The following is a 27227-nucleotide window of genomic DNA, read 5'->3' as shown; positions in this document are numbered from 1 at the left end:
AATTACATTTATAAAACAATAAGCAATGTTAAATAAAGCATTTCACCTAAACTAATTTTTTACACAATAAAAAACAACAACTCACTTTTCCAATTCATAGGGGTCAGGAAGCAGCGAGCTTGTAGAAATACAGCATGAAGTAGATTTATCAAATGTATAAACTTTACCTACAAAAGAAAAGAGGAACATTTTGGTAAATGGTTGAAATTGTGTAATTAAATGCTGCAAACAAAAGTCAAAGCTCCAACTCTAAATCTCTTTGTATTTGTTGAAAGTAAATATTTATATAGCACCACTAACTCCGCAGCGCTGTACAGAGAACTCACTCACACCAGTCCCTGCCCCATTGGAGCTTACAGTCTAAATTCCCTAAAATACACACACACACAGACAGAGAGAGAGACTAGGGTCAATTTCATAGCAGCCATTTAAACTATGAGTAGGTTTCCTGGAGTTTTTGATGGATTGTCGATAATCCTCTCACAACACAAAAGCTTGCAGGAATAGACCACTGGCAAGATATATGTATGATATCGTTGGAAGTGAGTGTGACATAGTTGGAGCCATGGCCACTCTGCAAATTACCAAAAACATGACAGAGGCAGAGAGGTAGCCAATATAATCCCCAAGTCTGTTCACAGTCTGCACTAACAAATACAATAATATGTCTACCATATACACTTCTCCAGTGCTAGGCTTAAATAAGCAAATAATATGTTTGAGGATACAGATATTTTAAAGGAAAACCCCAATAATTAAATGTTTAACTGATTCTTAAAATATGGTGTTGGTGCTTCAATACTCCACATTCTAAATGTAATTTATGGACGTGCAAAATTGTACTTGTGCATGTGTTTTCGTGACCTACTGCGCTTATTTTTTGCACAGTTGTGTTTTTTTACATAAAGCACATGGATCAGGGTTAAAGTAGTAGTACAGTAATGAACTGAAAGTTTGCTCACACTGAAAAATAAGATTTTGCTTTGTGGGTCAAGATATTTAAATAAGAAACAAGGGGTAGAAATTGTGCATTTACAGGGGTCTGCCCTGGTTAGCAGACTGCAGACCCTACTGCATTTATACTAGGTGTGTGCACCGGGCACTTTTAGTGTTTTGGGTTCTGATTAGCTTGAGGTTTTGATTTGTTTTGCCAAAACACCTGACGAAAGGTTTTGGTTATGATTTAGGGTTTTGGGTTCTGATTTATTTTTAAAAAAGCATAAAAAGCGCTAAAATCCATTTTTTATTTTTTTTTACACTCCTACGCTATTATTAACCTCAATAACATTCAATAACAATCATTTCCACTAATTTCCAGCCTATTCTGAACACCTCACACCTCACAATATTCTTTTCAGTCCAAAACGTTGCACCGAGGTAGCTTTCTGGACTGCGTAGTGGAGTGGGCCCGGTACCCAATTTGGTACCGGGGCCACAATATATCACCCTCAACTGGTCTAAATTCCACTGCACAGCTGCCTGCTCCTACATCCTCTGCAGCATATACAGGGTGTAGTTCTAGCGCGTCAATACCTCTTGTTTTTGACGATGACAGGTCATTTTCATTAACTTTGGATTTGCCCCCAACACTGAATGTAGTTTAATATCGGATACGCATCTATCTGGACTGCGTAGTGGAGTGGCCCCGGTACCCAATTTGGTACCGGGGCCACAATATATCATCAAAGCGTACGAAGGGCTTCATCCACAAGAGCTACATGCTTGGTGGAATCGCAATGGTTTACCAGCTCCTCCCTCACTTTCTCTTGTAATATAGACTGCAGTACCTATTCTCTTGCACTGCTTAAAAATTGAACGTAGTAAATGTAATATAGATTGCAGTACCTATTCTCTGTAACTGCTTAAAGACTGAACGCAGTAAATGTAATATAGATTGCAGTACCTATTCTCTGGAACTGCTTAAATATTTTTTTTTTTATTAATTGGTATAATTTTTAAAATAAATTGTTTTTTGTAATTTTGAAGAGATTTTAATAATTATAAAATTTTTATGGACTTAGCACAACTAAGCACAGGACTAAAGCACCACTGGACTCAGCAGGACAGAGCACAGGACAAAAGCACCACTGGACTCAGCAGGACAGAGCACAGGACAAAAGCACCACTGGACTCAGCAGGACAGAGCACAGGACAAAAGCACCACTGGACTCAGCAGGACAGAGCACAGGACAAAAGCACCACTGGACTCAGCAAGGACAGAGCACTGATCACGCAGGAGCACCACTACCCTACACACCCTCCCTCTTCCCTGATGTCAGGCGAAATGAAGATGGCGGCCGCAAGGTGAGTATTTATGACATCCGAGTCTCGCGAGATCCAACGCGAGACTTGGATGTCATAGCCTCGGTTTGGCTTCGTTCGGCGCCCGGAAGTTCCCGAACAGTGCTCAGATCCCGTCGGATCCGCACTGTTCGGATGGGCTCGGATTAGCGGAATCCGAGCCCGCTCATCCTTAATTTATACGTACATGTGCTCAGGATGTGTTTGTGATCGGAGTCACCTGATACTTTCAATGGGGTGGCACAAACACACATATAATAAAAATATTTAAAGAAACATAAGTGACACAGGTAAAAAAACAAAACAAAAAAAAACAGTCAGCACCGCTCTGCAATAAAGGAGACTGGTGATTGTGCAATCCCAGCAGGATCCACAAAAGCAGGAACAGATGATTTTTTTAAGGAGTTGGTTCTCAAAAATTAGTGGCTGCATGTACCTATGTATATGTGATACCACACACGACACATGAAAATATGATAGAATGGACTCCAATCCACTTTGATGTTTTGCTCCTTTGTTCCCTGATCTAGATAATGTTAATATTATCCAGTACGGTCCTGAACATTCCAATAATAAAGCAGCAATCCCATAGTTATTTCCTTTAAATACCATGTTAAGTACCTTTTAAGCATACCTCTGATCATTCAACTGTCAATTTTCTTAATGTCCTCCAAATCATTATATCCTTTTCAAAATCTCTCTGAAGTACATAAAAGTATGGCTGTCAGTCACTCACAAATTCTCAGCATGTCATGTGATGGCAGAGGAGAGAGAAGGAGGGGTGCATTTTACAGTACAAACAGAGCTCAAAGGGGCAATCTAAAGCCTCTCTGCTCACTAAATCATGTGCCATGTGACGGTGGTTGCCAAGGTAGTCACATGCCACTGTGCAGAACTATAAATCATTAATAGCAGAATGAAGAAACAAACCAAGGAAAAATGGTAATTGCCAAACTTTTTCTGAGAGCTTTCCAGTTATTTATGTTGAGATTGTTGCTTTAAGCACAGAGCTGGTTTGATAAAAATAAAAACTGTAAATAGACAGTAAAAGCAATACTAGCAGTATCTAAATGAATGAAGAACTCTACAAAATGCATGTTTGCCTGAGGAATCACCCTGCAATGACCATAGCTTAATATACTCAATTATAAAAGGTATTTCCTTACAGTGTTCTTTCACCTAGACAGATCACACAGGATCAGCTTGATGTATTTGGGTGGTTCTACACTTACTGCCAGGAACCATCTGAAAGTGTGGCTTTCCTTCCTCCACAGATGTGAGAATGGCCAGTTTTGCTTCCAGCATTTCTCCATCAATAAACTTCCCATAAAGTGCAGTTGTTCCATCTGGGTACACATAAGCAATCTTATTCCCAGTCATCTCCCCATCTTCATTCACTTCTCCCACAAGGCTGCCTCCATCCTGCAAGAGAATGCAACCAACACCTGCTTGCGTCAAAGTAGCCATTACATAGTTTTATCTGCTTCAGATGTCATTAAAGGGGTTGTTGACTTTGGACCACCCTTACTTAATCAATTCTGCAACCTATGTATTTATCTACTCAAAGACAAAGACAGCATTCATGAAATTGCCTGTAGTCTCATAGGTGTTATGTGTCAAGTTACAATTGGTAGGTCACCATTTGAAGTAAACTACATAAATTCATGGATGCATCCTGCCTTGTGTGTCAACGGTACAGGCTGCTGGTGCTGGTGTAACAGTGTTGGGAATGTTTTATTGGCACACAATAGGTGCCTTAATACCACCTGAGCATTGTTTAAATGCCACAGTCTACTTGAGTATTGTTGCTGACCATGTGCACTCCTTTAAGGCCACATCTGGAATGGCTATCCTACAGGATGACGAGCCATGTCAAAAGCCACACGTCATCCCTAGATAGTTCATTAACATAGCAATGAGTTCAGTGTAGTCCAATGGCCTCAACAGTCATCATCTGTATGTCGCAGCAGAAATCAAGATTTGTCAAACCAGGTGAAAGGGATCCTACCCAGTACTAGAAAGGTGTACCTAAAAAATGGCTACTGATATAGATTTGACAGAGAGATGGATAGAAACATTTCAAATATTTGTTACAATGTTCTTACTGGGTAGTAAATCCAACAGACTCCATGTCGAATGTTGTCTTTATATTGACCTTTAAATATCAATCGCCCATCTATGTCGAATTCCTGTGCTGGCCCATTCAGCTCTCCATCCACATATGTTCCATGCAGGGCACCCCCATCCTCATAGGTATACACCCCTTGTCCCTGCAAGGCATCGTCAACATAAAAGCCTTCCAGAGCACTGAAGAAATACAAAAGATTTAAAGATAAAGATAATATATATCATGAGGCATAGAAATACTGTATACTGTGCAGTTTTACATATTCAACATGCTGGGAATATGGTAGATGGTGACTTTTTATTAGCCACATAATAATCCTTTGCTGTAAGTATTCCTATAAAGGTACACATTTATATGTATTTTAACTACCCATAGATAATTGCTTGTACTATAAAGGAGAACACAGCTTGAAAGCTAGTAAAAACTGCATTGAATACATCCCTATGACAAGTACTCTCACTGCAGATTATAACAAACACTGGACAGCCAAAAATGTAACAAGCTGCGTTCATGGCCTGTTCAATTAAGTCTGTCGCAGAGTATTGGAAACATGTTTGTCATAGTGATCTATTGACAGTGCTCAAGGAGTTTATCCTCCAATATTTGTAGCATAGGACAACAATCTGAAAGCATGTTAAACTGTAACTGTTCAGAATAACGTACATTAATGGCTTCTAGAAGAAAGTAGGAAGAGACTAATGTTGAACTGCAAAGCAGACTTCATAAAATAAAAGAATGTTCGCTACATGTCCGTGATTACACAAGAAATAAAGTCGCAATGCTTGTAAACACATTGGGCATGCACAAACCTGATCTTTTTTTCTACTTTTTTATTGCATTACATAATAATTATACTTTTTATTAAACATGTTGTTTTTCTTTAATATGTACCCTAATGTAGGTTAGTGATGGGCTACAGGCAGCCCTCCGATCATTCATCTGCGTCCCCAGCACCTTCCGTTACAGAAATTTTTGTTATAGACTGTAGCACTTGTCTAAAATGCTTATTGAGCTGGTATTACATGTAGGCGTCCCTTTTCACTGATGTAGTTGGTACATCTCATTCAATGATGGAAGAGTTGAGCGATGTTCTTTATTCTATGGCTGCTAGCAGCGGTTATAGCCTTGTTAGATTGCACCCGATTACAAAAGTTTTCAAAATAGTGTGTGAATATTAAAATCGTATCTCCAAGTGTTGGCTGCACTTCAACAAAATGACTAATGCAGGGATGATCACAACAAGATAAAAAAAAAAACGTGCTGTCAAAAATCCCAATTAAACATCTACTTTGCTGGAGCATGAAGGCTCGCTCAAATGAGCTTATTCAAAGAAGTTGCTGATGCTGTGAAGTGAGTAAGCTGTGTGAAGATTGTGCAGCATGGTGTGTGTACAACCAAAACAAAGCTCTGCATGAAAAACATTACTTAAAAAAAAAATAAAAAAAAAAAAAAAATAGAAAATCATCATGTATATTATACAGGGATCTCATAAATGTACAAAGATAAACCTGGAGACTTATGTGACCTATAGTTTTTTCATGGCATAAAATCCACCACACAATTACCTTTAAGTACCAAATAAGGGAAAATAATTATACAAACTTTTCCTATATCCTTTTAATTAGGTGCCAAAATGTAAGTAATAAGTTAAACAAATATTGTGAACAATGTTTTTGTGTGGAAGCAACGGGACTGCCCATGGGAATGCAGGGTATATTATAGATCAATCAGAATTTATGTGCTCATGTTTTCACAGAACATCTCTGAACAAGGGTCTACAATGAACAAGGTTATACTTAAAATATGATTTGTAGCTTACAAAAATACCAGCAATCACATGTATGCTGGAATTTCCCAGCACAAAATAGGCGCACATAATCTTTTATTTAACAGATTCAATTCAAAATGTGATTAACTCCTGTAAAAAAAATAGCCAATAGACACCCTGCTAGTAACATCTGAATGGGGTGTAACAAATACAGACATCTATTGGAATATATTTTTCACTGCATGTACATACTTGTAACATAGGTATTTCTCTCTGTATTTAAATACTTGCACATGACAGGGTTAAACTAGGACTCCCAGCATACCCTGTTATGTTGCCTTCTCTGGGTTGTCTAGAAGATCATTCAAACCTGCCTTGTTATTTTAGATGAGACTAGGGGGCACATTTATCATTATTCACATAAAGTGAAAAGTAGTTTTCAATCCTTATCGCAATGATAAGGATTGAACTACTTCTCACATTTATGTACAGACGTGCATAGAAACAGCAGTTCAGAAAAACTGCTGTTTCAGTGATAAAAAAAAAAACATACTTACCCCACTCTTCGGAAGCGCTGTCTCCGGGTCTTCTCTTCACTCTTCAAGTGCGCATGTCCAGTTCCAAGAACTGGACATGCGCACACAGATCCCCTCTCTGTCTCTGCAACGATAGTTGCAGAGAGAGAGCTGTGAGTGACAGGGAGGGATCATATGTGATCCCTCCACACATGCGCTGTCCAGCTCTGCTCTCCGGAGCAGAGCTGACAGCATTAGATTTCCTCAATTCGGATGATGTACGCCAGCTGCAGCAGGCGTACATTAATATGACAAGTTCCCGAAAAAAATGTTTTTTCGGGACTTGTTAGATTGCGGCCAGGAGCAGTCGCTCCCAAAAACGAAGAGGAATGCAAAGCAGCAGATATCCATGATATCTGCTGCGATGCCCCCTTAATAAATTTGCGGAGGACACTGTGGGACTTTATTTACCCGTTAAAAGCACTATCGTGCTTTATTAAATATGCCCCTAGATGCCTTAAGTCAATATTTATCACACTTCCTGGTGCTCAATTACATTTCACAAAGAGAGTTGGTTTCACTCTTCCACAACAATAATTTCCACCTTACAATCTTCAGTTACCAAGGTGACATTTCCACAGCTGAAAAAGCTACACAAAGCAAATTATTCTCAAAAGAAGACTATACCCAAGTCCTCAAACTCATTGAAATAGTTTTACATTTTTTAAGACAAAATATATTTCTTTGGGAAACAAATTTCTATCATCTTTACTATTATCATTATTACAGTTTATTTACACAGCACCAACATATTCTGTAATGCTGTGCATAAAAAGAGAGACAATAAAAAGTACAAACATATCATCACCATTTATTTATATAGCACCACTAATTCCGCAGCGCTGTACATAGAACTCATTCACATCAGTCCCTGCCCCACTGGAGCTTACAGTCTAAATTCAGAGACAGACAGAGACAGACAGAGACAGACAGAGACAGACAGAGACAGAGACAGAGACAGACAGACAGAGACAGACAGACAGACAGACAGAGACAGACAGACAGAGAGACAGACAGACAGACAGACAGACAGACAGACACACACACACACACTAGGGTCAATTTTGATAGAAGCCAATTAACTTATCAGTATGTTTTTGGAGTGTGGGAGAAAACCGGAGCACCCGGAGGAAACCCACGCAAACACGAGGAGAACATACAAACTCCACACACATAAGGCCATGGTCGGGAATTGAACTCATGGCCCCAGTGCTGTGAGGCAGAAGTGCTAACCACTAGGCCTATCCCAATGGGCTTACAATCTATAGATATAAGGGATGAATTCATTAATACCACAACGGGTCTTCAGGAGGAATGGTGTATAATGTTCTCAGTAGGGATGATTTAACTGCAAAGGTTTAAGTAAAATCATGGTATTTGCAGAATCCTTTTCAATGGATGCATATTATCCATTTGTGCAACAGTTGTGGGGGGGGGGGGGTCATGAAAAATAACACTTGACCAGACTATTAATAGGATAATCCATAAAGTGTCTATTGACCAGTTGCTACCGTACAGATCCTGGATGACTTTTCATACACTTCAAAGAAATGCGATCACTGTCAGGTTTTTGGCATCTTAATAGTCCAGCCAGAGGCATAAGTGTGTATGGGGTAATTGGAACCAATAAGTTCCATTTCCATACCAATTTATATGCTATTACAAGTGTTAAATATTTTGGAGAGGAAAGTGGGGTTTGTGCCCCACCAGCTGTTACAGGAAGCTTTTGAGAATTATACTACAAATGTTAAATGTGTGATTATTTAATAACTAATAATAAAAGGAAGGGCATGAAACATACAAGGCAAATGTTTTATTCAAAATGTGTATAAATATAATGCTATAATAAACATCAATGGTGAATCTCTATTAACATGTCTGCAAATATCTGTACACAGTAAATGGTGCATTATGATGTCAAAAATTGCAGTTATTGTATAGAATAAAAAGCCCTTCAATTGCCATCTCCTCTGACTACTGCCCAGGACATACCTGTAACATCCTAGCCAATCATATATTGCAACTGAAGCTCTTCTACTCCGCTCCAGATTAATGGCGACTAAACAATGACTAGCAGGACGTTATACCTCCTAAACTCCCCTTTATCTGCTCTCTGCACTCTCAGTCCTCCCCATTGCTAAATGTTATAATTATATATAAAAAAATAAAAAATAATAACATAAACAACAACAGCAATAATAATAATAATAAATATGTGCTGCATATGGAATTGCAGCTTTCACTAAATGCCCTGAGTCAAAGTGAGGCTAGGGTTTTGCACCTGTCATGTCAAAGGACCCATTATTAAAATCAAATGGACTACATAAAAAACAAAGTAACCCCCACTCCAGCTCAAACAAACCTTAAAAAACAACAAACATACAAAATGTTGTTATTATACAATACATTGAACATACCCCATAAATGACTATGGTACAACTGACAGAGTATGTTCATAATCCTTTCAATTAAAAAAATAATAATCTGCAAACATTACACTTCCAAAATTTACTTATATTTTTTTTTACTAAAAAATATGAAGAAAAAAAATTGTAACGGTCCACAATTATTTATAAAGCATATGCAATAAAATTGCAACATTGTTTAATTCAATCTCTCCCACATTTAACATAATAAGTGTGTACTTTGCACAGGATATCAAAAAATACAATCTAAGACAACTACTTTTTTTTCTTTCTGACAATTACTTTTTTTTTTCTTTCCTGGAGTAAAGTGCTAACATTATTGTTGCAGCTTTGTTTCTGCACATATAATAACATTGGCATGAGTCCCAATTTTATCGGCCAGGTGGCAAGTCTCTTGACCATACTAGCTACATATTCATAGCACAATTTCTTCCATATATTACCAACAACAATACAGACTATGCACAATTAACATTCTAACCACTATAATTTCATAAAGGTTTGACATTCCTACAGAAAACAAAAAACCCACTAAAATGTAAACTTAGGTCTTGCAACATTTCACAGATTTCTCAAACAAGAAAAAAATGGCAAACTCAATTTAGATTACATACGGTCACATATCCTTTCAGCTGTCTAAAGACGACTACCAGGTATATTACCCTCTTCAATACATTCTAGAAAGCATTTAACGTTTTTTAAAAACCAATGACCAAACGGTTTCAACAAAACAAATTCTTTTAGAAAAAAAAGAAAAAGGCAAAACAGCTACATTACATAAAGCAGATTCACTTATAATGATTTCAATAACCTCTATCAATCAGAAATCATTTTACATGTGGCGATGTTACCTTTAAAAACAGATTTAAATCAGAAAAACTATATTAATACAGTCAGACTGCTGACAGAAATATAGCGAATCCAAATCATCCTACAAATGAAACAATTAATGTGCCATACTCCTGAAATTCCAGAGAAACACAACAAATAAGACATATCAGACAATGTTTAACCCTGATTCAACTTTCTTGCTCTAAACTTCACATAGAAAAAAAAAATTGCTCACAGTGGTAGAGCAAAGAAAGTCAGTACCCACAAACTAAGAAACCCAGTAATGCAGATTTTAAGCAGCCATAACAGAATCCAAACAGATAAAGGGTCATTGTGCCAGAAAATCCCCCATGCAAAAGATGCATTGCGACAGATGACCAACTGAAATCATGCAAGTACCGCCAGGATTAGACAACTACTTGTCAATCAGTGAAAAACCTAACATTTTCCTGGAGACTAAAAGTAAAATTTAAATCATATGTCACCTGTGTTTTGAATTGCATGTTCATGGATCACTGGAAGGTACACTTGGTGAGGGCACATGTTGATAAATGGGGTAACGGAGGGTATGGGCTGCCAATATGTGTGACACAGGGCACAGTTAGCATGGCATAAGACAGGGTATATGCACACTATATATAGTAATAAAGCTTAGTTTTTATACAATTTCTTTAAATGTGTGTATACATTTTTTAATACTACACAAGAAAGAATCAAATCAGCATTGTTATACTGATCATATATAAAAGGGTTTGTGCCTTACATATTGAGCCTACTTTATGCTATGTCTATATTATGTTTATTCACCATCTAAAGATCTCTCATATCTTTAGAAAAACGGAAGTAATGTTTTTTTTTTTCCACACAATAATTTCCAAGTTCTGTCTGCTTTGAAGTTGAGGAAGTAAATATGTAAATATGAATTTATGGGGGAGGGGGTATCTATTACATCCACTCCCTATTTCAATCCCCTTTATAATACATACATTATAGAACCTTAATTAGTAATTGGATTTTCACACATTTATCTACACTAACTCATCAGCTATTTTACCTCTGGTACAAATTACACATCGCCACCGAACCTGTTTGGTATTAGGATGGAATCTTACATTTCGTATACTAATTAGGACTCGAGTATTTAAAATGCTTTGTACACTGAATTTATATGTCACGCTTTTAAACCCTCTTTCTACCGTCTTATAAGAAAGGCTTAGATTCAAAGCGGCTCAATGGTTGATTTAGTTGTTTTGCATCTCAGGCTTATCATACAGAATCCACTGTCTGTGCTGATACATTTCACGTAGTGATTCATTCAATGAAGCCACAGTATTGATGTAGATGGACCACAGATATCCAGCCATACAATATGTGAAATGTGGGAGTCAGGCTGTAACAGGCCCTATTTTTACTAGTATTCTCTTTGAATTACTATTTTCAAACTTCTATTAGACTCCTGGTGCTAATGCTGCCAGACAGTGTATCAAGAGGACGTATTATGGAAATTTCCCCTCTTTTGCCTTAGATAACCTGGGAGTTCAACCAGTAGGTTAATCAGAGTACTTCAGCGCAGAGGAGGAATGTATGTACAATGTCCTAAATAGGACCGTACCGAACAAGCATTTTGTCTATACTGCATTATGGGTTACATAGTAATTATATGGGGACACAGGCTGACAGTATGTGAATACTTAAGGTAATTATATTTTGGAAGTTGTTGGGTCTGATGCTATGTTACCTGCCAACATACCTCACCTCTAAAATTAATTTGCTTGGCTCACAAAAATTACAGTTTACAGCAGGTCAACAACCGGAAGTAAAAGGCTTCATATTCTGATGCATGACAGGTACATTTGAAGAAAAATTCCAATGTTAATAGCCTGAGGGAAGGCTACAAGCAATATACAGATATTAACACACATAACATTCCTGAGAAACCATGCGAATACTGTGCTGTGAAATACTTGGAAACGGTATTTTGCACCCACAATTATTTGAAGCATACAATAGTGTTCGTAGTGCTGGTACATGGTGGGCACTGACGATATATGGCAAGTACGGTTTATATTTTGGGAGCTGCAGTGTTCATCACAACTTGCATAAGCTGGACACTGCAGGTGTAATCTGTTAGACACTGCTGGAAATATACTGTGCAGTGTTGATATATGAAGTACTGTATGAGTGCTGGGCACCACATGTGTATGGTGGGTACTGCTGATATTATGTATCCACATATAAGGTTACTGGTATAACGTGCTGGGCACTGACCGTGTGTTTCTGGCCACTGCATATTTTAATTTTTTTTATTTTTTTTTTAACATTTACTTCAGTTTTTGCTTTTCCACTGTATTGCCGATTTAAATATGATGCTTTATGTCGATATTGTGACTATCGAAAGTAAAACCTGTCAACATTTTAATGGTGTCTACCTAATAAGGATGTTGACATTTAGAATGTCAACCTTTTAACTGTCGACATTCTGACTGTAGACCTTATGGTGGCGACAATATGAATGTCCACATGTTCATTGTCGACATTTCATGCCCAACCCCTAATTTCCCACTGCCTTCTCACATTTTTAATGGTTTTACTTCTGTGAGAGGATTATAGAGGAGGTGGGGCACAGCGCTGCTCGAAAATGCAGCCATCTGTGACTGCTGCCCACATGTCATGTGATGCAGGTTTGGAAAACAAAATACCAGCTATTGTTTTGTGGTAACATTACGGACACGGTAAACAATTTCTACAGTTTAAACCCACAACACCTGTTTTCCAACCTGAAAGATAATTCCACCCAAAACTTAAGAGCCCTTTCACACATCCATCAAAAATGCAGATTTTGCCTAAATACATGTGTAGAATTTGTGAATTAACATGCAGATTAATCGCTACATGCACATTTTATTTCAATCCAAAATGCCCAGTGGGGAACCCTACTTTTACAAGGTGTGTAAAAAACAAAAAAAATAAAAAACCCCTCAGCATATTTGCATTGCATTGTCAGATGTGCATTAACCAGAAGATGTTGATGGGTAACGAGTGGACCTGTTACGGTCTATGCTCATGGTTTACTGTGTGCATATTTCCAAAATAAACATGTTTATGGAGGAGTGAAACGGTCCGTAGTTTAAATACGGAAAATATGTTAACTAAGAAAATGTCACTTACCTGCAGTACTGTGTGCCTTTAGCAGATCCTCCCAACTTTATTGGGTGGACTTTTTAAAACGGACAGCAGGTATGTCAAGGCAACCCGACCATGAGCTTCCCATTCATCTGAATGTCAACTCATAGTGCTAGTGGATAGGAACCCAACAAGAAAGCAACCTTGACTGTGGTGTTGCTCATCATCAAATAGTCACTATTATAGCCCCATTATACGTATGACATGTGAATTTACAGCTGTGCGGATACAAGGTTTGGAGTAACAGCTGGGAGATCATGAAGTGTGCTCTTATATTTGGGCATGTATGAGATGTTGGGTCACATACCTGGTATGATGTGTTGCAGGCCGACATAATATTTTGGGGTACAGCTAGTCTGTATAATATTTTGGTCTACAGTATGTTGGTCATTGTTAGGTGTGATACTATTAATACACGGTACAATGCATGCATGGATTATCATGTAAGTAAAAAATCTGCCTGTGTGCAAGGTCGCCATCAGGAGGTTATGGCCGGAATAGCTGTGAGGGGCCCAGGTCCCTCATGTCCGGGCCCCCTAGACTGTCCGGGTCCCTTAATGTGACTGACTGGACCCCTTCTGCTCCGCGATGCTGCTATTCCCAGGCTCTGAGCGTGCGCCACGCTGACATCATCACTGCGCAACGCGTTCCCAGCCTATCATTGACCGGAAGCAGCTGCATCGCGGAAAGGTAAGTTAAATGAGCATTAATTTGATACGGGAGGGGAAGATAGGAGATGGGGACACTTACTGTGATTGGAAGGGGGAGAAAGGAGAGGGGGCCATTTACTGTGATTGGAAGGGGCAGAAAGGAGATGGGGACATTTACTGTGATTGGAAGGGGCAGAAAGGAGATGGGGACATTTACTGTGATTGGAAGGGGCAGAAAGGAGATGGGGACATTTACTGTGATTGGAAGGGGGAGAACGGAGATGGGGACATTTACTGTGATTGGAAGGGGGAGAACGGAGATGGGGACATTTACTGTGATTGGAAGGGGGAGAAAGGAGATGGGGACATTTACTGTGATTGGAAGGGGGAGAAATGAGATGGGGACATTTACTGTGATTGGAAGGGGGAGAACAGAGAGGGGGACATTTACTGTGATTGGAAGGGGGAGAACGCAGAGGGGGAAATTTACTGTGATTGGAAGGGGGAGAACGGAGAGGGGGACATTTACTGTGATTGGAAGGGGGAGAACGGAGAGGGGGCATTTACTGTGATTGGAAGGGGGAGAACGGAGAGGGGGACATTTACTGTGATTGGAAGGGGGAGAACGGAGAGGGGGCATTTACTGTGATTGGAAGGGGGAGAACGGAGAGGGGGACATTTACTGTGATTGGAAGGGGGAGAACGGAGAGGGGGACATTTACTGTGATTGGAAGGGGGAGAAAGGAGAGGGGGAAATTTACTGTGATTGGAAGGGGGAGATAGGAGAGGGGGATATCTGTGATTGGGGGCAGGGGAGAGGGCGCATGTATGGTGAAGAGGGAGGAGGAATGTATGGGGGGGCCCTGCCAGATTAATTAGTACTGGGCCCCAGAGTTTCTGATGGCAGCCTTGCCTGTGTGTACATCCCCAAAATTTTTGTGAGACTCACACATTTGTCTTTACAATATTGCTACCCTCTCACTTTCAAAGAAATACACCTTCATCTGCCTACTTGGCTATATATAATGACTGCCTACTGAAAGTGATGGTCTCATCTGAGCATTAACAAGCAAGAGATTTTTTTTTTTTTTTTTATAGAATCCTCAGATTACAATCTCATCATTGCTACTGCAAAGCGCAGCTATTAGTACAGCGATATTCCACATTACAGATCAGCCATTCTTCTTCATGCAATGTTCCCTTTCACAGAGAACAACTATATGAAGAAATCTAGCTTCTGATTTCATCCCCCTTCTCAGCTTATAATAAACCATAATGTATTTTGTCTTGATGGTGATAACATTCTGGAGTCTTTCATCTACACAAAGTTTGCCTTTCACAAATCTCAGCTGCACAGGCAGCAGGCCAGAGAAATGCAAACTGTTCAGAGAATCACACACTCAATGAATACCATGATTATCAATGTTCCCTGCACAAGATATACTTGTACATCCAATTTTCCTGGTTAGAAGTGTCACTGTCCACTTGCCAATGCTTTGCTTTCATCAGATCGTTGCATGAAAAGGTGAATTGTCTAGAATATATTGCATGTGTCATTAAAATGTTTGAATGCCTCCCTAGTGTGTTCCAGCCTTACTCCATATATAGTAAAGTCTTGCTCCACTGTAGTAATAACACCGTACCAGGTCTAATGTAGTATTAGGAAACCTTATGCTCATATAAAGTAAGGCTCCAATACTTATAGTCTCATATAGTGCATACAGCATTGTTCACACAATATTTCTGCAGAGTTTATCTGTTCAGCTGATCTTAGAATCTAGTTGTCATGCCAGGGGGCACAGGATGAGAGGTACATTGTCCCAGGTTATAAGAAGCAGACACTGGGATTCCAACCTCAAGCGGGTCTTTTAGTTGAATATGGCAAAGGAATCATTGTACTTTTTACTTGTTATCATAAACTGTTAATAATGTGTCCATTGTGAAAATGGTTCATTAAATAACTGGTACCATTAGCTTGAATACAGAAATAAAGAGCATAGCTGTATGGGGGCTTCTCTTACTTGTATCCATTTGTGGATGTTATGGGTATAGATAGAAAATTCAATTCCTGTTTAGATTATGGTTATTTTATAGCACATCACTGCTGAAGTTACTTGTTTTGCTATATAGTTTTCTTTATTTCGTATATATAAAAAAAAATAATAAACAAATAAAAAAATAATAATCAGAAGCCCTAATATTTATCATACACATTACTCTTCAGTAAAAGGATGGATATAGCAGAATTTGTTACGGCATTGGCCTATTTATCAGCTCGCTGTAATGAATAGAAAGATAATAAAACGTGTCCTATATAAATTTAACCAACAGTGGGGATTGAGGGATAGATTTTTTAAACCGCCCAAAAAGGAAAATTAGTGGTGTTGCATAGCAATCAATCAGATTCTAGCTATCATTTTACCTAATATATTATACAAAATTATAGCTAGAATCTGATTGGTTGCTATGGTACCCCCTCTTTTCCTTTCGGAAGGTTTGATACATCCACACCTAAAGTATCAATGTGTAGTTGTATGAACAAAAGAACAAGTTACATATGCTAGCTGGTAATACATAATATATGAAGGTAAAAAAAAAATTTCATTTAAAAGATACTGCATCTCCTAATCATTTACAAAACATGTAAAAAACAAACAAAAACACTAACAAGACAGTTTTAAGTTACTATTTTAACTACTACAGATCTGGAATGCTTAAAATATTCTGAATAAGGGTTTTCTCCATCATTTGGATAACCTTGGCTAAAATATACCAAATTACATTTAAAATGTAGCCACTGGCCATACTTATTAAACTGTTTAGCAGTGCTGCTGCCTATGGGTATAATATTGTCACCAAATGGCAGAACTTTTTCTCATCCTGGTTGCCAAATAAAAAAATACTATACCTGTAGTATAAGATGAAGATTCTAATGGACAATTTATCAGGTTGCCAATGCTTGATGAACAGAAAAGCTGGCAGGGAATCTGTACCAGCCTGGGACTACTTGCTAGTGTAATTTTAGACGAAGCAAGCTTTTTTTGGGGAAGATGTTTATTTTATTTTAACTAGCAGTTCTGAACTAGATGATTCTCTGTTACAAATATATTGCCCGAATAATTTACAACAATGTGTGGTCTGCGTATGCAGCCAGACTTACACTACAATCCACAGACTTGTTTACCTTCCATCAAAGAAGAAGAATTTCCCGCGTCCATTTTTTTCCCCATGTACAAAGTGTCCCTCAAAGCGATCTGTGGAGCTGTAGCTGACCGTGCAGAAACCATGGGGTAAACCATCATCATCCAGAAGGCCTGCAAAGAAACATGGAAATTATACCATTCCAGTGGTTCATTATCATTAGATCTTATTATCCACAACAAAAAAGAAAAAAAAACAAAACAAAAAAAACATGTGCAAAAGGCTCTAATATCATATGAACACAGTGTATAAACTGAAAGCTTTGGAATTGGAAGAGTTTAAAGGTTCATCAGGGCAGCACGGTGGCTTAGTGGTTAGCACTTCTGCCTCACAGCACTGGGGTCATGAGTTCGATTCCCAACCATGGCCTTATTTGTGTGGAGTTTGTATGTGCTCCCCGTGTGTGTGCGCGAGTTTCTTCCGGGTGCTCCGGTTTCGTCTACAAAGTTCCATCTGCACAAAGACTGAGCTGTTCAGTGATTAACTTCATGTAGTCTAGTTGCCAAAGGGTCCAGCTTCTAAATACTCTGCTCCAAGGTCACTCACCTTACAGGAAACACTACACAAGTTTAGTCCTTTAAAACCACCATAATCCCTCATACATCAAACCACTCTGTACATCCCAACTAGTATCTGAAATAAGTCAAATAGTGCAAAACAGAAGGCGAACAATTTAGACATTAATGATTTAATCGCTCCTGCACTGACAGATAAAAATGCATTCAGAGATTAAGCAGCAAACAATATTCTTTAGACTCAAATGAACATGTCCCCAAGTGTCCAATTCTAATAACTAAGATTATGTGTATAAAAGAAATATCCTTCCCTAAAGAAAAAAGTTGTGAAAAATGATACAAAAGAGAAATAACAGGAAAGTGCTGTTTTGCCATCACTAACAACCTTAACAATCACTGCATGCTATTTTCCTATTATTTCAGACCAAGCATTTTTGACAGTCTGATTCTTTGATCATATTTTTCAGTTTATATAAGCTTATTAGGTTCTCATAGCATGCTACAGAGAAGGACATAGCTAGCGTACCCTGAGTAGCAAGGCACACATTATAGCAACAAAGGATGTTCTTATTGTAGCTAGAGAGCTGTGTTTCTATAGAAGAGCAGAAGAACAGTGTGCACATTAGCTTCTATCACACTATACAGCATGCCGTACAAACCCATGCCCACAATATTCAGCACCAAACCCATCAAAACAGTCATCTACCCCCTCAATATATAGCCCCATGCCCAAACAGCAGGCGGGAAGCCCATTCTGGCAGGTACCTATGTAACATGCTCCCAGACACACACTGTGGGGCTGTGTAAACTGTCAGGTATGATATCTGACCAAGCAAGTAGATTGTTGCCTATTTTCAGTTATATTCATGTTAAGCATGTTTACATCCAACAGCTGCCCAGTATTATCAAAGTGCCCAAAACAATATGTCTATGGTGATTATTTGGTCAAGCTTCAGTCTATGTTTATAATCCACTTTATTTTATTTATTTATTTTTAATATGAAACTCCTATTCATCTAATAGATACCGAGATTGTTTGTAATCCTTTATTGCTATTTCATGTAGAAAAGCACATACAAAAGCTGTTTTAACACATCTGCTTGTTTACAAGAGAATCCAGTCAATCTTTGTTAAGTGAATTAGAGCAAATACTACTTATGTCTTTACAGCTCCCATACTTGATTCAGCCATTTCAACAGACCTTGGTAGGCAGCTGCCTCTTATAACTCACAGCTGTCAGACTTTGGTTACATTCTGGAACCATGATGGCTGAAAATACAATTGAAAGTCAGCTTTTACATGTAATAATAAATTATATTAAGAAACCCAGTTTCATTTCATTTCATATCAGAAATGCATTCGCCTTGATGTCATAATGACTTCATTAGTGGACATAAATTGAACGGTGACAGCATAATACAGTATCTCATTCTCCATCCAATCCCTCTAGTAAACAGACTCCTTTATCCCTCAACTTCTTAATCTCTTTTGTTGTCTGCTGTCACAGCTGCCTACTGGTAAAGAAGATTATTGTCCCGTCTGCACACTCTTTGGGTGAGGGGTAGATCACAGGTATTGGAACGTCAGCACCTCTAGAAAACAGAGGCATGTTTAATAGGTGGATATTGTTAAACCTCCCTGCATGCAACAAAAGGTACTTTTTTTTTATTATATACGTAGTCTTACTGTAGCTGAAAACGCATGCACTTAAATCAGTTAAGCTGCCACTACAAGAAGCCAATAATCAGTTCAGATGAATGCTGCATCTCTACAGTTAATATGCAAACAAATGTAATTATTGTGTTCAATATTAAAAGCCTATTCCATCATCATCATCATCATCATCATCTATTTATATAGCGCCACTAATTCATCAGCGCTGTACAGAGAACTCACTCACATCAGTCCCTGCTCCATTGGGGCTTACAGTCTAAATTCCCTAACATACACACAGAGAGACAGACTAGGGTCAATTTGATAGCAGCCAATTAACCTACCAGTATATTTTTGGAGTGTGGGAGGAAACTGGAGCACCCGGAGGAAACCCACGCAAAGACAGGGAGAACATACAAACTCCTCACAGATAAGGCCATGGTCCACTATATAAAAATACCTTGAAACATTACCCACACCAGTACTGGAAGAGTGCTGCACACATAACAACCAACATTGCCAACATAACAATGCATGGAAGTACCAGAGCAGTAATGACTGGCGCTAGGACTTTCAAATATTATTATGTTGGCACATCAGATCCTTCTTGTACAAGTCAACAAAGGCCCCCTTGGCACAGTGGGTCCTGGGGTCATTACAAGATTTGTAGAAAGTGGAGTTGTTCTTTAAGGGGCAGATTCAACTGACCGCACTACGGGACACTACACAGCAATGTTTTTTTTAATTGAATCTGTCCCATAATGTCTAATTTTGCAACATTATTGCTATCACTAAACAAGTCAATACAGTAGGTCAAAATTTGAAAAAAACTGCGTTATCACACTATGGGGGGAATTCAAATCTCCCCGAAGTACCGCCATGTTATAGATGTTACCGTTATTACGGGAATATTAACACTGCTTTCTGCTCGCAGCTGGCGTTAGAACTACCATAATAATGGTAATTATGCGCAACGGTAATAGTGTTAGCGCGGCGGTACTTCAGGGGAAATTCAATTCACCCCTATGTAATAACTATGCCGAGAAGCCTACGAATGGTTTGCTCACAATGATATGAGTGAACATTCTGTATTTCAATAAAATGTCTTTTAATTTAATTTCTATTTCTTCCATGACTTTACATTTAATTAAAGTACCAATTCCATGAAAAAAATGGTGCGTTTTATTTTATTTTTTTAAAAAAATATAAATCACTGTGGCAGGCTAGAAGAAGCCTGGTTATTACCATTTTACCCTTCACCGCTGGGACTTTTCTAATCCCTGGGCTGAACACTTTTGGGCTCATCAAATATTTATATAAAGCCCGCTGTTTAAATACATTCAGCAGCCAATAAACAAGTAGGGGGCTTCCCTCTTCCAAACAAGTTTACCGCCAGCTTTCTATCTGCCAATCATAGGGAGATAAAGGTTCTAAAAGATAATCCCCCTGTTCCTGGCATTTCCCATGGTTTGTGTTTCTAATAGAGGAAAGACTCCTTTGCTTCGGCAGTATCAGAAAACCCACGGATCACTTCCCACCATCATCTGTGGGTTTTCTTAATCCCTTAAATACAGAAGATGAGTGTGATTCATCCTTAGCACTTTAGGGGGTCATGCAGAGGATGAGTCCCACTTGTCCTTAGCACTTAATGGTCTATAATTCTATAGTTTCCACAGTGTCATGTGATTACCATGGCAACCACAGTCACATGGCATATGATGTAGTAAGCAGCAAGGCTTTGGAGCTCCCCTCTGAGCTCTGTCTGCACTGTAAAATTCTCCCCCCTCTCGCTTCACATCACATGCTGAGACTGTGTGTGTGACTGGAAGCATGTTCTTGGCTGCCCTCCAGAGAGATTTTGAAAAGATTTAATGATTTGTATGAGGACATTTATGAACAAACTTGTCTACTCTCCCGGAACTTCGAGGCATCCTCCCGGTCCAGTAGGCAAACCTCCCGGATCCTAAAAAATAGTGAAATTTACGGCACTGAATATCGGGGGGTGGGGCTTAATTTTGTCATTAAGCCCCACCCCCCACTATTCAATGAAGTGAATTTTTGCATTTTATAGTGGGGGCAGAGCTATGGTAATGCAAAGACGCCACCACGCCCCCTTCTACCCCTGTCTCATGACCTGTCCCTCTAGGATCTCTCGGAGGACAGAGTCACAAATTTGGCAAGTATGGTTAAGAAGTATGATGAATGATCAAATGCATGTTTAAAAAGGTACTTATCTTGTTATTTAAAAAAAAAAAAAAAAACTTCTATATGGGAATGCTGCTTTAACCTATTTCAACTTTTTCCTTTCCTTCTGGAAACTATTGTTAAATTGGGTTACAGTACACAGCTTTAGTTTGACATCGTTTGTAAATTTTCACTCTTTACCACTCTCTATTTGTCGAGATGTAGGTGATGAAAGTTAAGCCTACTCTTAAAATGTACCAGAGATTCATCTACACAAATGTGCCTCACCAACAAGTATATCTTTGACAATTTGCTGTTAAAATGTGTAATAAATTGTCTAATTTGAAATAACCAGTTACAGTTTGAGTCACAGGGTATTATCACTTTAGTGCAGGGATTTCAGAATGGTTTCAGGACGTGTCTACTAATGAACTGGGATTTTGACTAATACACTGTTCAGCATATAATTTAGTTAGCAACAATAGGCAATAAAATGAATTTTATCTAAAAAAACCAAAAAACAACAAAAAAACCAACCTAAAAAATAAATTTTATAATATCCCGCTCTATCTGCACCAATTCCTGCAGTGAGTGTAAAGTCAGGAATGCTTTGAGTGTAATCACCTGGCCAAAGCCTTTGCTCCAATGAGGCAAGAAGAGAACCTCCTCTCAGCTTGCACCATCACCTCATCTCTGTTCTCCAACCCCAGTGTTCCGGTCAGCAGCCATTCTGATACAATTGATTTAACGCAGCAGAAGTATCCTGCGCCCATTCCTTCATTTGCCATAGTACAGCGACTGATACCATGAGGAGGAAGTATTCTTCTCTTCTAGCCTCTACTCCTCTCTCTGTTAGTTATTGTGTAGGGCAGATGAGGGAAGAGAAGGACAGCGTGCTAATGCCACCTCAGACGGTAGAACTGGACAAAGCTTTGTTTGTCATAAGACCTCTCACAGTTTGCTGGGAACTTGCCACTACCACTGGTGAAGGCAACGTCACTAGATACAATTTCTTGCCGAAATACTGAAATTTCACTAGCACTTTCTGTGTCTCAGCACTTTATTTTACATGACTTCTCTGCACTATAAAGTCTACATCATATTACTTTTTTATTCCCCCCCCCCCCCCCCAAGTATAATTATATCTTTTTTGCAGTAGGAAAAGGTAGAAGAAAAAAAATAACGTGCAAAGAGGTTATTTGGACGTGGAAAGGCTTTTTATTAAATTTTACACTACAAGAGCATCAGGGACACAATATAATAATTTGACTCCTTCAGAATGAGCAGAACTAAAGACAAAGTATGCAAAAAACTCCTAAGCTATGTGACTCACCAATCACAGTGATCTCTAATTAATCAATCACAGTAATTGCCGACTGGGAACCATGCTGCTGATTATGATAGGTTAGTTTTTTTGATAAATACTGATCTGCATTATTTTTCATGATTTAACAGAGTATTTAGATATGTTATGAATAAACCAAATTAATTACGTCTAAAAAAAAAACCCTTTGCTGATTTACTAAGGGTGCCATATATTTCTTCATGTATGTACAATTATAGTACAAAGGAATCTTTTGGTTTATTATTTTTAACAAATTGCACTTGCAGATCTTTGTAAGTTGTATAGTCGCACATGATCAGGGCCGGATTAACCATAGGGCTAACTGGGCTACAGCCCAGGGGCCTATGGCATCCAGGGGGCCCTTGAAAGTGCTCAGCAGCAGTATTGATCGGTCGGGGGCGGGGGCGACCCCGGCGCGATCAGTGCTGCTGAGCACTTTCACTGCGGTCCTTCTCCGGCGCGCTGTAGTCTCCTTACTGAGGAGATCTCGTGAGTCTCACTCTCATGAGATCTCCTCAGTAAAGAGCGTACAGCGCGCCAGAGAAGGAGGCAAGTGCCGGGGGGAGTTGGGCGCGGGCAGTTCGGATCACGGGGGGGGGGGGGCCTCACGGGGGAATGGAGGCCCCCTTAGCCCAGGGGCCTCCATTCCCTTAATCCGGCCCTGCACATGATGTTAAAATAATATTGTTCTATCCAAAAAAGCCTTATTATTTTCCTTATATGAGTACGTGTCAGTCAGTTAATGTCCGATTGATATTGAAGGAGTGCAAATGACTGGCCAAGCATGACTTACGTATTGTTTGTGCGAGTCTGTGTAAAGGGCGTCTGTCCTTGTAGATGTGTGGAAAGCACATCAGTGTCTTTATATGTATATAAAAGTGTGTGTGTTTATAAACATGGAAGTATGCAGTAAGGAGTGCTTGTGTGTGTATGTATTACTGTGAATGTATGTCATTGTTGTAAAATGGAACTTTGAAATTGCAAATTAAAATAAATACTTGCTGTATATTTTATCTTTGCTTTATATTTCACCTTTATGAGGGCTGGTACTGTTTTTGCTGCCCTGTGTACATGTTCCTTCATGACACCTGTTACAAAAAAAGACCTTTTAGAATGTCATGCTTGGCAAAGATACACTTAATGCGTCTACTACGCATGGTACAAAACATTGAAAGTGTATATCAGGTATGCACAATATGGAAGGAGAAAAAAAAAAAAAAAAGATATACCACATTGTGGCTCAAAAAATGTATACTTGGCATTGGTATATTGAAATAGGTGTAATTTGTAGTATATGATATGGTAAAAATGTAAACAATGTGTATATGACTAAGACAATTAAATACTTTTTAGACCCAACCTTCCATCACATAGATCCCAGCATCAGACTGACCCCATGCTCAAACATATAAGGGCATATGGGGCAGCACGGTGACATAATGGTTAGCACTTCTGCCTTACAGCACTGGGGTCATGAGTTCAATTCCCGACCATGGCCTTATCTGTGAGGAGTTTGTATGTTCTCCTCATGTTTGCGTGGGTTTCCTCCGGTTTCCTGCCACACTCCAAAAACATATTAGTAGGTTAATTGGCTGCTAACAAATGGACCCTACTCTGAGTTTGTCTGTCTGTGTGTGTTAGGGAATTTAGACTGTAAGCCCCAATGGGGCAGGGATTGATGTGAATGAGTTCTCTGTACAGCGCTGCGGAATCAGTGGCGCTATATAAATAAGTGATGATTATGATATTGTGACCATGCAGATATTAACCCCTTCCTGCCTGCCACGGACTTAAATATATTGACGGCGGGTGGAAAGTGTTTAAGTTGAACGAACATAAATTAAAGTCCTCATCATATGGTGACCCATACACTGCTCACAGAATTGTTTCAGCAGACAATCATATATTGGGATGCAATAAAGTCCTCTGCTCCAGGATATACAGAAAATTAGGCATCTGGTGTCTGGGCAGCCTGGTTTCTAATACTAGCTATTGGTACAGAGTAACTATTCTGTCAATTTAATTAAATTGTTCCTAAACGTTAATATTGGGTAGGTGTATTAGCTTTACCAAACAACCTAATGCTAACTTGTAAAGCTGGGCCAGGTGTAAATGAGTCTGACTGGACATCTATGTAATTATATCAGTAGTAGGGGTGTGAATAGAGCTTGGACACACTGTACAAGGCTGGAAGTGTGCTCCTTGTTACATATAAGCTGCTGTCTGTGCTTTTCTATTCTGAGGCCATCTATGGCCTTTCACAGAAACAGCTGGACTGAGACAATACCGGTTTTGTTATTTATTGACAGAAGAGAGCAAGTGTCATCTGTGATAGAAAACTTTATTGCAGTGATTCCCAACCAGTGTGCCAGAGGTGTCAAAGATAAATAAATAAGAGCAATAGAAACAACAAATATCTAAAAGGAGCTGAACATATGCAGATGGATGTTACTGAAACAATGTTAAAATAATATTAACTTTATTCATCCCTCTGGTTTTAAGAGTAAGAGTATTTTTACATTGGTTTATCACCAAAAAATTACATTTTGTGTCACAGCAAAAAGATTGGAGAATATATTCCTGACATCAGCCAACTCTCCAAGTAAAAAAAACAACAATCTTTGTAGAATCATTCTAACTTGTTCAGAATACTTCAGTTTGTCTTAAAAAATTCACATGCATGTGTCTGCAATATAAATAGTCACATTACATGACTTGGAAGAAGAATGAAACGAGAGATTAACAAATAATTCCCAATTACTCAAAATGAAACATGTTGGTGATAAAGTCATCAATACATAATCTACCTGTCATTGCACACACACACTACCTTAATGTACAGACAGAGAATTAGAGACTAGGGTAAATTTTTGATAGCAGCCAATTAACCTACTACTATATTTTTGGAGTGTGGGAGGAAACCGGAGCACCCAGAGGAAACCCACGCAAGCACAGGGAGAACATACAAACTTTATGTCAGTGATTTGTAATGATAACATGCATATTGCATGTTTTTATGCACTTCTGTCAAGGAAAGGGGCTTATTATACCTAATGTGCATATTTGCACTTAAGAGTCCTCCAATATTTATATCCCTCTTTATTCTCTTCTATGAATTGGGGGAATACAACAATGAATTATCAGGCCAGTTGGAAGCTCCAGCACTTGTGACTGCTGTAGATGTCCACTTTCTTCCCTAGTTGCAGGAAATATTACAGTTTGTTTTGAATCTATGAGTTCCCTTGTGGGACCTGGATCCCTGTCTTTGTAAACATGCTTTCACACGACTGCTTACTGGCTGGATCTCTGAACACATGCACTTTCTCCTCCCTATCCTGGATGAACATGCTGTCTCCCCCTTCTATGGGTTGGATCTCCACATATGGATAAACTGCATATAGACAGGCTCCCAACGCACAATCATATATGAATGTCACTGCAAGTTGCATTGTATTTGAAGCTTGTGTCACTATATTACTTTGAACATGATGACACCCTCCCCCTCTTCTGCCAGGTTTTGCTTTTCTCCCTTTATAGGGGTCTTCCTATTTTTAGCATGTTTGCTTCTATGTGAATGCCAGAAATGGATCTATGCCACAACATGCAAAGAAGCGCAGACAGCAGATCTAGACACAAAGCACCTACCTTCCACCGTCTCCTCCACGTTTTCATCATCACTGTCCATGGCTTCCTTCGCTATTGACTAGTAGAGAGTTATTCAGCGTGCGTGCGAGTCCAAGTGCCCCCTCCCTTCAGAGTGAGAGGCTGGCGGCTGTGCCTGAGCACTGGCTCCCCCTATAGAGATAGATAGCAGCACTCCTCCTCTAGTATCTCTGCAGTGTTGTGTCTGGCTCCTTGCACCGTCTCTACCCTCTCATTCTAATGTTTAAGCAGCTCATGACATCACCCAGCCCAATGCTAAGAGCATCTTGTAAATTCCCAGAATAGTGATATACTGACAGTAATCATTATCATTTACATGGGTAAATCCAGCATTTTCAGGAATAGAAATTAATGCGCCGCAGCTTTATTTTTTCTTTTAATCTTTAGGTATTTCTTTGGAACTCCATACTTTCCAATGACATCTTATGTGTTGAGTTACTAACCCTCTAATGTGTCATCCTTTAATTTCTCAGAACAGGCATTTTAAAACTTAGAAGCTTTGCTAGGTTTGTGTTGCTGGGAAAAAAAAAATCATCCACGTGTTGCTTTGTAGTTTAGATTTATAACTCGCTACATACAATAATTGGCAATAATGATGTTTCATTGTTTGTAAAGCTACTTTATTACCATAAGAGTAATACAGGATTTGGTAAAAGCCGGAACTGCCGGAATTAGTTAGTTTACTACAGCGCCCCCTGCTGCTTAGTGCCTTGAGTGAAGCTTGCTGTGTGTTCTCTGCCTGTATAGTGCATTGTGTTTTGCTACACAGATATGTTCTCTGTAATATGTGGAACAACTGATACA

General features: G+C 39.0%; 1 protein-coding gene across 3 annotated transcripts in view; it reads right to left on the bottom strand.

Moving 5' to 3' along the window:
- The window catches only part of SETD7 (SET domain containing 7, histone lysine methyltransferase), a 34198-nt gene extending 7627 nt beyond the window's left edge, over positions 1-26571 (bottom strand). Inside the window, exons 1-5 of one of the 3 annotated variants that reach the window (XM_075199609.1) lie at positions 26406-26569; positions 17047-17176; positions 4407-4608; positions 3534-3723; positions 86-167 (exon numbers count right to left, since the gene is read on the bottom strand). In XM_075199609.1, the coding sequence (XP_075055710.1) occupies positions 86-167; positions 3534-3723; positions 4407-4608; positions 17047-17176; positions 26406-26445 (644 nt within the window). In that variant the 5' untranslated portion in view covers positions 26446-26569. Of the gene's footprint in view, positions 1-85; positions 168-3533; positions 3747-4406; positions 4609-17046; positions 17177-26405 lie in introns of those variants that run through there. The other 2 variants (XR_012688641.1, XM_075199621.1) reach the window with 2 other exon arrangements.
- Between the last annotated feature and the right edge of the window lie 656 nt (positions 26572-27227).

This window comes from Mixophyes fleayi, chromosome 1, assembly GCF_038048845.1.
Source record: "Mixophyes fleayi isolate aMixFle1 chromosome 1, aMixFle1.hap1, whole genome shotgun sequence".
Classification (NCBI taxonomy): domain Eukaryota; kingdom Metazoa; phylum Chordata; class Amphibia; order Anura; family Limnodynastidae; genus Mixophyes; species Mixophyes fleayi.
The sequence above is the reverse complement of the archived record's forward strand: the minus strand, read 5'-3'. Positions and strand labels throughout refer to the sequence as shown.